This window comes from Artemia sp. Qi Xiang Cuo, chromosome 3, assembly GCF_049724085.1.
Source record: "Artemia sp. Qi Xiang Cuo chromosome 3, ASM4972408v1, whole genome shotgun sequence".
Lineage (NCBI taxonomy): Eukaryota > Metazoa > Arthropoda > Branchiopoda > Anostraca > Artemiidae > Artemia > Artemia sp. Qi Xiang Cuo.
In genome coordinates, this window is record NC_142796.1 from 1,936,579 (window position 1) to 1,952,769 (window position 16,191).

The window sequence follows — 16,191 nt, forward strand, 5'->3', positions numbered from 1 at the left end:
TCCACAAAAATGTGCAATCGTGTTTTGTTTTTTGCCAGAAAACAGATCACGGATGCGCGCCTGCTTGTTTTTCACAACTAACTGATAACAAACTGATAATTATTTTGGACATTAGAATCTAGGTCAGACATTCTTTTTGCGTTACTCGGACTATTTCCAACTGTTCAGGGTTCACAATTTTACTTAGTACAGAAGATTTGTTAATATAGAACCGGTTTAGTCATATTTGACATATTTGTTTGAGGATTTTTTTTTAATTTAGTACCTGTTTTGTTATATTATTTGGTTGAATAATATTTGGTTATATTATTTACTTGTTAAGCGAATATTAAGACAATTAGAGACCATTCTATTTTACTCGTAAGCTGGGAGTTCACCCCGAAGCTGCACTGAAATAAATTCGGAGGTGGTAAATACATTGAAGTCGGCAAATTTTTTTGCGGTGCGCCGTCAATTGATCGGTGTTTCTTCTATTTTTAGAATTTTTGGCTGCTTTAAAAAAAATTGGAAAACTGAATCGGTATCGGTTTGTATCGAAATGCAGTCCACAATTCCGTTTCAGCTTCAATAACATGACTAAACCTCGGACAAAATAAGGACGAAAAATCAATTTTAACTTCTCACTAACATTTTGGTAATCCAAATGATAGACAGCGAGACCTTACACTGCCTGATTATTGAATTAATCTGACAAAATATATCATTAAAAATTTAATTAAATTTAAGGTTTAAAACTTAAAATAACCAAATTTACTTGGATCATAATTCCATCGTCAATCTAAGAAACCTCAATCTATAAATCTGATGTGTATATTCTAGTTCTTTTCTGTATTTCCTGGCTCCATTCCACTTAATTTTACTACCCTACGCCTCAGCCACTTACTCTCTACAATACAGAAGCTATTATTTGTCATTGCTTTAAGATCATTGCTTTGGATCTTCTCCCTTAGGAGTGACATAATAAAAGTTTTAAAAGTAAACATTTCAACCTGTTTCTTTGAGAATGAAAGAGCTTATCTATTCTCCTTCCTATCTCAGCAATTAAGGTACTGTGGTTGTGGACGTACTTGAACATAGCGCGTAACCATATCAAACAATCTAAGTTTCATTTCAGCTTATAGGATTTTATATTTGATTATTTTTTTTATTTTAATTTTCTTTACATAGCCAATTTTCAGAAAACTTAGCAAGCCGTTCTTTAAGAACAGTTCTTTCCCAGGTGTTAGAAGAAAAAAGAAGCAGCATCTTATAAAGAAAAGATTTTATACAAAAAGAGGCACATTCTTATGTAGAAAAGCATTATATATTATTTAACTTTTAATTCTCACTTTAAATTCCAGAGTTTAATTTAAATTTAGTTTTGAATTTCCTATTTTTTCAACTCTCAGGCAATTTAAGGAGCCAGGATTAAAGATTCAAACCACTTAGCTAGAAATGATCCCTAGCATTTTCCTCTAAAGCTATGACAAGCTTGTAGGTATCATGTATAAAAATAGGCTTGTTTACACGGTTTGGAGCCAACATGGAACGCTTAGTAGTGACAATTAGTTCTTTACCACTAAAAATCCTTTCTGTTGTGGCACTTGTTGCCACCAACGATAAAGCACTTCCTGCCAAAGCTGCAATTCGTGGCAGCTGAGTAGAATATCTCTTCTAGAAGGCAATGGTTGAATTTATTGTAGCAGCTGGAGATCTTTTGATCCCCAGGTATGGGCTGGAAAACCCAGATAAAAATTAACCTGACGCCGAAACACATCATTGTATTCATCCTGTTCTGCTTCATCACTCTAACACATTAGCTGATCGAGCAGCCTCTTATTTTTACCTGTGATTTGAGGAGATACAGATTTCCTGCTCTTCGGAGAAAATCTGCAAGCTATATTTACACAAGTGATTGGTATAGCTGATCTACTGACAGTGTCAGAGATTACTGCCTTCTCTTCAAGCTAGAAGCCCCTCTTTCTACAAACAAAATCCTGTTACGCTAAAAAGCTCACCACAGGTTGAAGTGGTGGGACTTGGAGTGCTGATTGGAAAAAACTCAATTCACAGGAGATGTGATAAAATAGTTTTCAGAGGGCCTTATTTTTAAATAATTCTTCGCATCATACTATATGTTACATCCCATCGTGGGGTAAATCCCCTTTTAGATACCTATGTCTGGGTAACATAGGAGGGCGATCATCAGTAATCTGCGCAGTGGACAACTGAGCTTCAGCACCAAGAACCTCATCTAGATCACAAGACTAAGGAGTTTGTTGCTACTAAAATTTAATTTTTTTTCGAAAGGGTTGTTAGGAAGACACATAATTTGTATATAATTTGAGTTCTTACACTTTGTACATTTTGTTTTGTACATATGTAAAAAATAATTGGTCGGAAGATGGGGTTAGTTGTATAATTTTTCTGATTAGTTTTCAGGGTCTTGTAGAATAACTATTTTTTTGGATATAGTAAAGGGTTCTAGGAGTTTACACCCCCCCCCCCCAGCAACTAACCCCCCGCCAAAAAATACCCCCCCAACAATATTCATCCGTGGAAAATACCCCCCACCCCCCAGAAAATACCCCGCAGGAAATCCCCAACGGAAAATCCCCCCCTCGCAGAAAATACACCCCTCCTCCGGAAAATACTCCTCCCTCCCCGATGAAGAAACCTTGGAAAATACCTCCCGGAAAATACCCCTCCCCCCGTGGAAAATAAGGATTCCCAAATTTGAGAATTTTATCTGAGTTTTATTTTTTTAAATTCTGTAGGGGGAAGGAATTTTGCTACTTAAGTATTATGCGCCACTCACTCAAGTTTACGCTGTGTAAAGTTCCAGAACACACCGGTTTTTCGTTAGTTTCTTCGTTACTTTAAAAATAAATTTGGGCTATAAATTTGCACATTAAGGGGGAGGGGGCTAAGTAAAGTGGGTTTGCATGCAGAATGTGTTTTGGTAAAATTATTCTGCATATTAAATAGATAGATGGATAAGTGCATCTTAAAGCCAAATATACGGCCATAAACACAGTAAAATAATATAAATGAAAGGCAAAAATAACATAAAGTTTGCTCATCATAAAACACTCATCATAAACATCATAAATCATCATAAAACACTTAAATGAAACACTACATTAACATAATAATAGTACTCAATTCTCGGAAAAACGGTCATTGAAACAAAAAACGCTTAACACTTGAAAAAAACACTTGAATGAAACATTACATTTACTTTATACTGGAATTTTTCTTTCTCTTTCAAAAATTACAAAAATCACATTATTTTTGTAATTCAATGTGATTTTCTCTGTTTTCTGTTTCATGGCTTTTTCTTTTGTTTTTGAAAGCAATTTACCTTCTTGTGTAATTTTTTCATGCCTCATAATTATAAAAACGATACGTCCACTCCTAGGGGGGGGGAAATAATTATTTTTCTCTTGAAATATGTCTCTTGAATGCTTTCCCGCTCCACTTGCGTTTCCTTTTTCTTTTTTTTCTTTTTTATGTGGTACTTTATAAGTATTTTCTATGTGTTTGTGATACATGTTCTCTATTTCCATTTGAATTTTGTGTGTTTTTACGTTTCTTGCTTTTGTAAAATATAATACTATTGTATATTGTGTGTGAAAATGAATAAAAATATAGGGAATAAGTTTTTTAGGTCTGAAGTTTTTGTGTTACTTCTTTGTTTCATTTAAAAGAAATTCTGTTTTTGTTCAATTTAAACAATGGGTCAATCATATATGTTCACAAAAAGTCGTGGCCTTGTGCTTTTATCTCCATCCGAAATAAATCTCTGTTTAAGAAATCTTTTTTATGATTTTCTTGATAGTTTTTAGACATATCTCATTTAATATTCACGTTCTTAGAATTTATTATAAAAGGAATCTTATTTTTTCAACATTCACCAGGGGAATGTTACAAAAAGGGTATAAGTCCACTTTTCGTAATTTTACAGGAGAGCCGAAAAAAAGATCTTTCTCATTAATCAGAAGAAACTTGAAACATTAAAGACTGATTCCTATTAAACTTTTCAATTGGAATTCACTAGCAGTGAAAAAATCGTTGAACTGATTGTTACCTCGATGATACGGGACTTAGGCCTTTTTGCGAAACGACAGTCTCAAAATTTCACTTTTTTCATAAAATAAATTTAAAGGATTCATTAACGATACTGCTGAAAAGCCACCTTTGCTGCTTTTCGAAGCAATCTTTTGAGTAATACAATGCACAACACGTTAGGAAAAAAAATCGCAATATTCAAGTTAAGATAACTTAAGATTACAATGTACGGCGATTTTATTATCCATTTTGTTGTTGTTGTTATTATAGAACAAAAAAGAAACACAAGAAAGTATTTCATGAATAGATTAAGGGGGAGGGAGTTTGATGCAGTATTGCCAACACATTAAATTTTTACAAGGTTTGAAATAACTATTCTCAAAAGAAGCAACTTCCGACAAAATCCATAAGACTTCATTTTTGCTTTCCTGTAAAATTTGAAAAACTTAAATGATTATCTTAACAATAATGATTTTTTTCTGAACTACCTGGATGGAAAATATCTTCTCGACTGATTGGTCTCCAATCACTTTTGACTTACAAATAAAGACCAGAACTCTCAATTTCTCATAAACGATGTGACGAGCACCCTCCGAAGTTTTTGCGACCTAAAGTGGAGGTCGGGATGAGGAAAAGGGCAGTCTTATACGGGATAAATTCTGCTCATTTTGGGGCGTAACATTACTTTTAATTTTCAAAATAACAGCGTAGACCAGAAATATTCCCAGAAATCAAGAGGGATTAAGAAATCAAGAGGGATCAATTTCCAAATTTTTGAAGCGTTCTGAAAGTTTTTCTTGCTCCGGTAAAGAGTGAAGAAGGGACTAGAAAACTTAGGAAAAAATTGTAATATTCAAATTTGCAGACAAATACTTTTTGGAGGTATGGCCCTAAAAAGAGACTCAAAAGCAGGGTAAACAGAGAAATATGGCCCTAGATAAATTGAGAGTCAACTTTGTTAGACCTATTGTACACTAATCTCCTTGGGATTTAACGGGGTGTCTGAACTAAATCAAACTCGGTTGTTTTTGAAACTATTCCTCTGAGTTCTTGTAATTTGATCCCAAAGGTCCGAGTAAGAAAGGTTTTACAGACAGTTCTGATTCCCTAGCACAAATCTTGAAAAAGCGGGTTAATCCTTTGGATAAAAAACTGTATTTAAGCCTTTTTAGCGTAATACTTTTTCACAAATTTGTACATTAGCACTTGGCAAATTTTTTAACTCGATCAAGATTAAAGATAAGCAAATTTTGAATATATAAATCGATAGGTCCCTTCAAAATCTTTCAAACCAAATGCTTAACCAATTTTCGAATAAAAGTCGACTTTGAGCCCTTTTTGCAAAATGCCACTGATATTTACCCTAATAATTCAAATTACACTTTAATTCAAAGATAAAGAAAAAGGAAATCGTTCAAATTACATTTTACCAGTATTTGTTTTAGATAAAAATGCAGCACAAATCTGTCTCCTCCCTAAGTTTTAGAATCCTTCAATCATAATGGTTTCTCATCTCCTTTACTTTTTGTTAGTTTTCTTTAGCTCAGCCTGTGCAGGTATGCCAATATTCGCTTAAATTGACTTAGATAGAGCTTTACTATTGTGTTATTATTTGTTACTATTAATCATAGGCAGCGCAATAGTTTCCTCACTATTTCCCTTATTTTCTACTTCACTCTCTTCAATTTCCTTCAGAGATGAACTCTAAAAAGATAGAAGTTCTGGGGATTTTATTGATAGGATTTAATATCCTATTTCCCTTGTTCTTCTTGTAAAGCTTTAAAATAACTAAACTTCCAAGCTGGAAATAAGAGATTCTTAAGCTTTAATCCTTGTCTACCTTGTACAAACGAGGTTATTATCTACATAATTATAACATCAAAGTAACCCTTTTTATTAGGCACCTCATGCCAACATGTTGTATATGAAATGTAAATTCCTCTTTAAGAATCAAAATCCGATTAACATGCTAAGATTTATCGTTATTATTTATTTCTATGTTTGTACTCCTTCTTAATCACTTGATCAATAGCGCTTCGTAAATAAAGAACGATGTTGGCAAAATATTTTATTTTTGTTTTTCCTTTAGACCAGGGCATTCTGCATCAAAGGAGCTGTCGTAGAAACTTCGAAGAGGGCTTATTCGATTGGAAATTAGAATGGCTAGTGTCATATTTAATAGTCAAAATAGATTGGAAGGTAACTAGCAGCCTTCCAAGCCCACCATTTACCTAAAGACATCCAGTAAAAATTTTGAGATAGCCATTTTATTCAACGTAGTTGATTTCCAGATAGAAATTATATTTTTGAGGAGGACACTCCCCAAGTGCCTTCAAGGAGAGGGTTGTAAGTTATTTCCGGGGGGCAAATAAGGTTTTACAGAAAGCTTTGTCGTAGAAACTTCAAAAAGGGCTCATTCGATTGGAAATTCAAAGGGCTAGTGCCCTTTTTAATTATGGCTGGATGCATAGCTGAAAACCCAGAAGCTGAAATTAATTATATACTAACATTTTACTTATTTAAGTAACTTACTTCGAAAATTTGTTCATCTCCACTCTGTTTATCTATAATATAAATTATATATTGTTCTGTCATCAAAGAATTTTCCAAACTGATACAGCTCTGACCGTTGTAAGCTATACTTAACGCTTCGAAATGTTCGAATTGAAGGAAAATGGAATTAAAAACAGAATTTCTGTGTCGTTGCACTTACCAGTAAAGTACAGATTATTTTTAGTAACTCCATATTTGATGTACCGTTCACATGTAAATATATTCATGGTCGTAATTGACGGTGTTCTGGTTGGTTTACACAATACAAAACTCTTGCCAACCTAAAGTTATTCGCTGTAGCAGTCGTGTATCTGATATTTTTTATGCAGTCGATCTGTGGTTACTTCGATGAAACCGATGCCAGAGGTGATGAAGAATCACTAATGAGCATTAATGGAGCATTGCCATCATTTTGGCCATTCATCAGTTCCTAAAAACGAGTTATATCCAGAATAATATCATACGACATATTCATTCTTTAGCCCAAGGACTTCTGCTGCTAAGAGGAATAGAATGTTTATTCTTGGCAATCATGAGAGCATAAATAAAGTTAACATACAGCTTCTCAATTTAAAGAGAAAAAATGAGATACACCATACAAAACCCTACTTAAAGCCATGTAGCCTAGAATTGAATATACAGCAAGACCCTAAAGACCCTGCTGCAATCATTAATAATATCACTATTGGAGTAAGGGAATATAGTGGAAAAATGTATGAAACTGCTAGTTTATTTCCGAACACATTTTTCTTATAAATCTATTTGCCAAAAAATTTATCTACTCTGCTAAAAATGTGGAAAAAGCTAAAGTATACATGTTTGATCAAAATGGAAACATCAAATTGATTAAAAAGAAAGACGGTTAACAAGTTGGCAAACCAAAGGAGTTTAAAGGGGTAGAAATGGACTCATTTTTGTCTTAAATTTATTTTGGAAGTGAGAAAGAAAATGATAAACTGGCCCTAGCTCCTGTTATACTCAGCTGTCCTGGCCGTTGTCGACACAAGGCCCTTAAAGTTTCAAAAAAAGAAGTGGAGAAGTTTTAGTTTACGAAGTTTCAAATGGGGGACAAAGAACATTGAATTGTGCTTTAATGATATCAGCTGAAATTGAGGGCGTGAGTTTAAGGTTCAGCTCTTATCATTGGACACCTAAAATCGAGACTGTATTTTTCAGAAACAGGGTTGAATTATATACTATTGATAGCGGAAATCCACATAAAATTGATAATCAGGGCATAAGGTATTCCCTGTACTATTTCTTGCAACAAGTACCTTATTTTTGAAAAAATATTAAGTCACTGAAAAAAGACAACTCAAATGACTACCATAGATTAGGTCAATATTTGGGATTTCACTTCACAATTGACTTAGATAAAAGTATAGAAATTCGATTGCTCACAGGATCCAAATCTAACATGATCGAAGTAGAAACTATTACGCTATCTGCCACTATCAATTTTGTGAAACCGATTTTCCCTGGAAAGGGAATTGATGAGATTTATTTAAACATTTATAGTCAAACAGCACCACCGTCTTGGATACGAGATAATATAGATCAACGCTACAGGGCATATCAGATTTTTATAGAAGGTATTGTCGTAGAAACTTCAAAACAGATTCATTCGATTGGAAATTCAATGGGCTAGTGCCCTTTTTAAAAGTCGAAAATGACTGGAGGGCAACTAGTCCCCCCCCACGCCCATTTTTTCCCCAAACACATCCATCCAAAATTGTGAGATAGATCTTGGGTTCAACATAGTTGATTTCAACACAGAAAATTGGTTTTTGAGGAGGACAGCCCCCTCCCCATAACCCTCCAGGCACGGGTTTAAGTTATGCCCTGGGGGCTTATAAGGCATTATAAAAGGCATTGTTGTAAGAAACTTCAAAACAGGCTTATTTGATTGGAAATTCAACGGGCTAGTGCCCTTTTTAAAAGTCGATAGTGATTGGAGGGTCACTACCCCCCCCCCTCTCCACGCCCATTATTCCCCCAAATATATACAATCAAAATTTTGAAATAGCCATTTTGTTCAGCGTAGTTGATTTCCAGATAGAAAATATGTTTTGAGGAGGAAACTCCCCCACAACCCTCAGGGCAAGGGTTTTCAGTTATGCCCCGGGGGTACATAAGGTTTTATAGAAGACATTGTCGTAGAAACTTCAAAACGGGCTCATTCGATCTAAAATTCCAAGGGCTAGTACCCTTTTTAATAATCGAAAGTAATTAGAGGGCAACTAAACCCCCCACGCCCATCATTCCCCAAAATATTTTCAATCAAAATTGTGAGATAGCCATTTTGTTCAACGTAGTTGATTTCAAGATAGAGTATATGTTTATGAGGAGGAAGCTCCCCCACAACCCTCAGGGTAAGGGTTGTAAGTTATGCCCTGGGGGCATATAAGGTTTTCGTGGAAGGCGTTGTCGTTGAAACTTCAAAAAATCTCATTCGATTAGAAATTCAAAGTGCTAGTGCCCTTCTTAATAGTCGAAAGTGATTGGAGGGCAACTAGCCCCCCCTCCCCCCAAACCCATCTTTCCCCCAAACATATCCAATAAAAATTGTGACATAGCCATTTTGTTCAACGTAGATGATTTCCAGATAGAAAATAGGTTTTTGAGGAGGACGCCCCCCCCCTTCAACTCTCAGGGCCAGGGTTTTAAGTTATGCCCTGGGGGTATATAAGGATTTTATAGCAGGTGTTGTTGTAGAAACTTCAAAACTGGCTCATTCAATTGCCCCCCCCCGCCACGCCCATTATTCCCCCAAACACATCCAATCAAAATTTTGAGATAGGCATTTCGTCAGCGTAGCTGATTTCCAGATAGAAAATATCTCTTTGAGGAGGACACTCCCCCACAGCGCTCGGGGCAAGGGTTTTAAGTTATGCCCTGGGGTCATGTACGGTTTTTACAGAAGGTGCTTTCGTAGAAACTTCAAAACAGGCTCATTTGACTGGAAATTCAAAGGGCTAGTGCCCTTTTCAACAGTCGAAAGTGATTGGAGGGCAACATGACCCCCTCCAAGCCCATCATGCCCCAAAATACATCCAATCAAAATTGTTAGATAGCCATTTTGTTCAGCGTAGTTGATTTCCAGATCGAAAATGTGTTTTTGAGGAGGATACTCCCCCACAATCCTCAGGGCAAGGGTTTTAAGTTATGCCCCGGGGGCATATAAGGATTTTATTGAAGGCGATGTCATCGCCTTAAGGCATTATAAAAGGCGTTGTCGTTAAGAGACTTCAAAACAGGCTCATTCGATTGGAAATTCAAAAGGTTAGCGCCCTTTTTAATAGTCAAAAGTGATTGGAGGGCAACTAGCCCACCCTCCCCCGACACTCATAATTTCCAAAAACACATCCAATTAATATTTTGAGATAGGCATTTTGTTCGGCGTAGGCTAGTTGATTTCCAGATAGAAAATATGTCTTTGAGGAGGACACTACCCCAAATCCCTCTGCTCAAAAGTTTTAAGTTATGTCCTTGGGCCATATAAGGTTTTTTGTAGAAGGTGTTGTTGTAGAAACTTCAAAACAGTCTTATTCTATTGGAAATTCAAAGGGCTAATGCCCTTTTTAAAAGTCACAAGTGATTGGAGGGCAACTAGCCCCCCTCTACGCCCATCATTCCCCCAAACATATCCAATCAAACTTTTGAGATAGCCATTTTCTCATCTTAATTGATTTCCAGATAGAAAATATTTTTTTAAGGAGGAAACTCCCCCAAAACTCTCAGGGCATAGGTTTTAAGTTATGCCCTGGGAGCATATCAGATTTTTATAAAAGGTGTTGTCGTAGAAACTTCAAAGCAGGCTCATTCGATTGAAATTCAAAGGGCTAGTGCCCTTTTTAAAAGTCGAAAGTGATTGGAGGGCAATTAGCCCCCCTTCCACGCCCGTCATTCCCCCAAAAACATCCAATCAAAATTTTGAGATAGGCATTGTGTCAGCGTAGCTGATTTCCAGACAGAAAATATCTTTTTGAAGAGGGCACTCCCCCAAAACACTCGGAGCACGGGTTTTAAGTTATGCCCTGGGGCCTATAAGGTCTTTAGAGAGATCACCGTCTTAGAAATTTCAAAACAGGCTCAATCGATTGGAAGTTCAAAGGGCTAGTGCCCTTTTTAATAGTCAAAAGTGATTGGAGGGCAAATAGACCCCCTTCACCTCCATCATTCCCCAAAACACATCCAATCAAAATTATTAGATAGCTATTTTGTTCATCGTAGTTGATTTCTAGATAGAAAATGTGTTTTTGAGGAGGAAACTCCCCCACAATCTTCAGTGCAAGGGTTTTAAGTTATGCCCTAGGGGGCATATAAGGATTTTATAGAAGGTATTGTCTTAGAAACTTCAAAACAGGCTCATTCGATTGGAAATTAAAAGAGCTAGTGCCCTCTTTAATAGTTGAAAGTGATTGGAGGGCAACAATCCCCCCACGCCCATCATTTCCCAAAACACATCCAATCAAAATTTTAAGATAGCCATTTTGTTCAGCGTAGTTGATTTCCAAATAGAAAATATATTTTTGAGGAGGACACTCCCCCAAAACCCTCAGGACAAAGGTTTTAAGTTATGCCCTTGAGGCATATAAGGTTTTTTATAGATGGCGTTTTCGTTAAAACTTCAAAACAGGTTCATTCGATTGGGAATTCAAAGGGCTAGTGCCTTTTTAATAGTTGAAAGTGATTGGACGACATCTGGCCCCCCACGCCCATCATTCCCCAAAACACATCCAATCAAAACTTTGAGATAGCCATTTTGTTCAGCGTAGTTGATTTGCAGATAGAAAATATGTAGGTTGTTTTTAAATTTTAAGTAGTAGGTTGTAAATTTTAATTATTCTTTTTCATTTTGGTTCCTGAAATATTGGTTTGCCTCAAAATAATTTTCTCGAAAAATAAATGAAAGTAAAAAGATCCTTTTTATTGGATCCTGTGTTCATGAAAGGTTTCCAAATCGCCATGGCCTGAACGAAAAAAGTGTATCTACCTCTTATTATTATATCTGATTTTGGTGTCAATTAATAATAATTTAGGGGGTGCGTGTTTTCAAAATCTAGGAAGGGACAAAATAGTCGTTCTTTTCAGTTTTTTCAATGAAAATATAAAAAATCTGCATTTTCAAATTAAAATAATTCTTCCCCCTAAAAAACAAGCATTTTTCAAAATATAAGAGATCGGGCAAAATAAATTAGGGGGCACAGGTCACCCTTGTACTACACTTTTTATTCAGGGTCTGTTGCTACAAACTCCAAGATTATCCTAATGAGTCATGCTCGGTGACAAAACTTTCTAACAGGACACCCAATTGACTAGTCACAAATCTCAGGCGGGTTGGTGCTGCGGTGAGTTGTTGGTAGCAAGGCCGTACCCAGGGGGGGGGGGGGTTAAGGGGTTTAACATACTATGCAGCAGTTTCTCCCTGAAAAAATACTTCTAACTATATATATTTGTAGGTTTATCCATATTTTGTAGGTTTAATTCATCTTGTATGGAAGGCCCCGCGTGCATTATAACAGATTGTCTTATGGGTGGTATCTCCATTTGAATATTATGAGTGGAAGCTGTTAGCTTTGCCTTCTTTGCCAAAGGCTCCTTAAATGTAAATCATATTTTAGTTTCCAAATAATTAATTCTTGAAAATGATAATTTCAACACGCATTTTTTCGCCCTTCCCTAAAAAATTCCCATTTTGTTTCAACAAACTCTGTCTGGTTCTGTTTCAAAAACGGTACAGATTTTTTGAGCATATGGGACGAAAAAATATAACATGGCTCCTTTTGATTGCACTTTGCGGGGGGAAATCTTACACGTTACTACGAAGCAGAAGTATGATTATTTAACTAAATAAATTGATCATTTAAAAAATACTACACACCTTCTCTCCCTCCACAATTAATTTAATATTAAAATAATAATTTAATATTCTATAACACGTTTAATTAGTTCAAAGCGCATCTAAATTATTTTTAAACGTTTATGGCTGGATGCATAGCTGAAAACCCAGAAGCTGAAATTAATTATATACTAACATTTTACTTATTTAAGTAACTTACTTCGAAAATTTGTTCATCTCCACTCTGTTTATCTATAATATAAATTATATATTGTTCTGTCATCAAAGAATTTTCCAAACTGATACAGCTCTGACCGTTGTAAGCTATACTTAACGCTTCGAAATGTTCGAATTGAAGGAAAATGGAATTAAAAACAGAATTTCTGTGTCGTTGCACTTACCAGTAAAGTACAGATTATTTTTAGTAACTCCATATTTGATGTACCGTTCACATGTAAATATATTCATGGTCGTAATTGACGGTGTTCTGGTTGGTTTACACAATACAAAACTCTTGCCAACCTAAAGTTATTCGCTGTAGCAGTCGTGTATCTGATATTTTTTATGCAGTCGATCTGTGGTTACTTCGATGAAACCGATGCCAGAGTTGATGAAGAATCACTAATGAGCATTAATGGAGCATTGCCATCATTTTGGCCATTCATCAGTTCCTAAAAACGAGTTATATCCAGAATAATATCATACGACATATTCATTCTTTAGCCCAAGGACTTCTGCTGCTAAGAGGAATAGAATGTTTATTCTTGGCAATCATGAGAGCATAAATAAAGTTAACATACAGCTTCTCAATTTAAAGAGAAAAAATGAGATACACCATACAAAACCCTACTTAAAGCCATGTAGCCTAGAATTGAATATACAGCAAGACCCTAAAGACCCTGCTGCAATCATTAATAATATCACTATTGGAGTAAGGGAATATAGTGGAAAAATGTATGAAACTGCTAGTTTATTTCCGAACACATTTTTCTTATAAATCTATTTGCCAAAAAATTTATCTACTCTGCTAAAAATGTGGAAAAAGCTAAAGTATACATGTTTGATCAAAATGGAAACATCAAATTGATTAAAAAGAAAGACGGTTAACAAGTTGGCAAACCAAAGGAGTTTAAAGGGGTAGAAATGGACTCATTTTTGTCTTAAATTTATTTTGGAAGTGAGAAAGAAAATGATAAACTGGCCCTAGCTCCTGTTATACTCAGCTGTCCTGGCCGTTGTCGACACAAGGCCCTTAAAGTTTCAAAAAAAGAAGTGGAGAAGTTTTAGTTTAAGAAGTTTAAAATGGGGGACAAAGAACATTGAATTGTGCTTTAATGATATCAGCTGAAATTGAGGGCCTGAGTTTAAGGTTCAGCTCTTATCATTGGACACCTAAAATCGAGACTGTATTTTTCAGAAACAGGGTTGAATTATATACTATTGATAGCGGAAATCCACATAAAATTGATAATCAGGGCATAAGGTATTCCCTGTACTATTTCTTGCAACAAGTACCTTATTTTTGAAAAAATATTAAGTCACTGAAAAAAGACAACTCAAATGACTACCATAGATTAGGTCAATATTTGGGATTTCACTTCACAATTGACTTAGATAAAAGTATAGAAATTCGATTGCTCACAGGATCCAAATCTAACATGATCGAAGTAGAAACTATTACGCTATCTGCCACTATCAATTTTGTGAAACCGATTTTCCCTGGAAAGGGAATTGATGAAATTTATTTAAACATTTATAGTCAAACAGCACCACCGTCTTGGATACGAGATAATATAGATCAACGCTACAGGGCATATCAGATTTTTATAGAAGGTATTGTCGTAGAAACTTCAAAACAGGCTCATTCGATTGGAAATTCAATGGGCTAGTGCCCTTTTTAAAAGTCGAAAATGACTGGAGGGCAACTAGTCCCCCCCCACGCCCATTTTTTACCCAAAAACATCCATCCAAAATTGTGAGATAGATATTGGGTTCAACATAGTTGATTTCAACACAGAAAATTGGTTTTTGAGGAGGACAGCCCCCTCCCCATAACCCTCAAGGCAAGTGTTTAAGTTATGCCCTGGGGGCTTATAAGGCATTATAAAAGGCATTGTCGTAAGAAACTTCAAAACAGGCTTATTTGATTGGAAATTCAAAGGGCTAGTGCCCTTTTTAAAAGTCGAAAGTGATTGGAGGGTAACTACCCCCCCCCCCCCTCTCCACGCCCATTATTCCCCCAAATATATACAATCAAAATTTTGAAATAGCCATTTTGTTAAGCGTAGTTGATTTCCAGATAGAAAATATGTTTTGAGGAGGAAACTCCCCCACAACCCTCAGGGCAAGGGTTTTCAGTTATGCCCCGGGGGTACATAAGGTTTTATAGAAGACATTGTCGTAGAAACTTCAAAACGGGCTCATTCGATCTAAAATTCCAAGGGCTAGTACCCTTTTTAATAATCGAAAGTAATTGGAGGGCAACTAAACCCCCCACGCCCATCATTCCCCAAAACATTTCCAATCAAAATTGTGAGATAGCCATTTTGTTCAACGTAGTTGATTTCAAGATAGAGTATATGTTTATGAGGAGGAAGCTCCCCCAAAACCCTCAGGGTAAGGGTTGTAAGTTATGCCCTGGGGGCATATAAGGTTTTCGTGGAAGGCGTTGTCGTTGAAACTTCAAAAAATCTCATTCGATTAGAAATTCAAAGTGCTAGTGCCCTTTTTAATAGTCGAAAGTGATTGGAGGGCAACTAGCCCCCCCTCCCCCCAAACCCATCTTTCCCCCAAACATATCCAATAAAAATTGTGACATAGCCATTTTGTTCAACGTAGATGATTTCCAGATAGAAAATAGGTTTTTGAGGAGGACGCCCCCCCCCTTCAACTCTCAGGGCCAGGGTTTTAAGTTATGCCCTGGGGGTGTATAAGGATTTTATAGCAGGTGTTGTTGTAGAAACTTCAAAACTGGTCATTCAATCGCCCCCCCCCTCCACGCCCATTATTCCCCCAAACACATCCCATCAAAATTTTGAGAGAGGCATTTCGTCAGCGTAGCTGATTTCCAGATAGAAAATATCTTTTTGAGGAGGACACTCCCCCACAACACTCGGGGCAAGGGTTTTAAGTTATGCCCTGGGGTCATGTACGGTTTTTACAGAAGGTGCTTTCGTAGAAACTTCAAAACAGGCTCATTTGACTGGAAATTCAAAGGGCTAGTGCCCTTTTCAACAGTCGAAAGTGATTGGAGGGCAACATGACCCCCTCCAAGCCCATCATGCCCCAAAACACATCCAATCAAAATTGTTAGATAGCCATTTTGTTCAGTGTAGTTGATTTCCAGATCGAAAATGTGTTTTTGAGGAGGACACTCCCCCACAATCCTCAGGGCAAGGGTTTTAAGTTATGCCCCGGGGGCATATAAGGATTTTATTGAAGGCGATGTCATCGCCTTAAGGCATTATAAAAGGCGTTGTCGTAAAGAAACTTCAAAACAGGCTCATTCGATTGGAAATTCAAAAGGTTAGTGCCCTTTTTAATAGTCAAAAGTGATTGGAGGGCAACTAGCCCACCCTCCCCCGACACTCATAATTTCCAAAAACACATCCAATTAATATTTTGAGATAGGCATTTTGTTCGGCGTAGGCTAGTTGATTTCCAGATAGAAAATATGTCTTTGAGGAGGACACTACCCCAATTCCCTCTGCTCAAAAGTTTTAAGTTATGTCCTTGGGCCATATAAG

The 16,191-nt window shown here is 36.3% G+C and overlaps 1 protein-coding gene across 1 annotated transcript in view; it reads right to left on the minus strand.

Moving 5' to 3' along the window:
- LOC148953645 (uncharacterized) overlaps nucleotides 1-16,191 on the minus strand; it is a 102,954-nt gene that overhangs the window by 74,714 nt on the left and 12,049 nt on the right. The window contains exons 2-3 of the mRNA XM_089086752.1: nucleotides 12,847-13,116; nucleotides 6,764-7,033 (exon numbers count right to left, since the gene is read on the minus strand). Of these exons, the coding sequence (XP_088942878.1) occupies nucleotides 6,764-6,830 (67 nt within the window). The 5' untranslated portion in view covers nucleotides 6,831-7,033; nucleotides 12,847-13,116. The remainder of the gene's footprint in view (nucleotides 1-6,763; nucleotides 7,034-12,846; nucleotides 13,117-16,191) is intronic.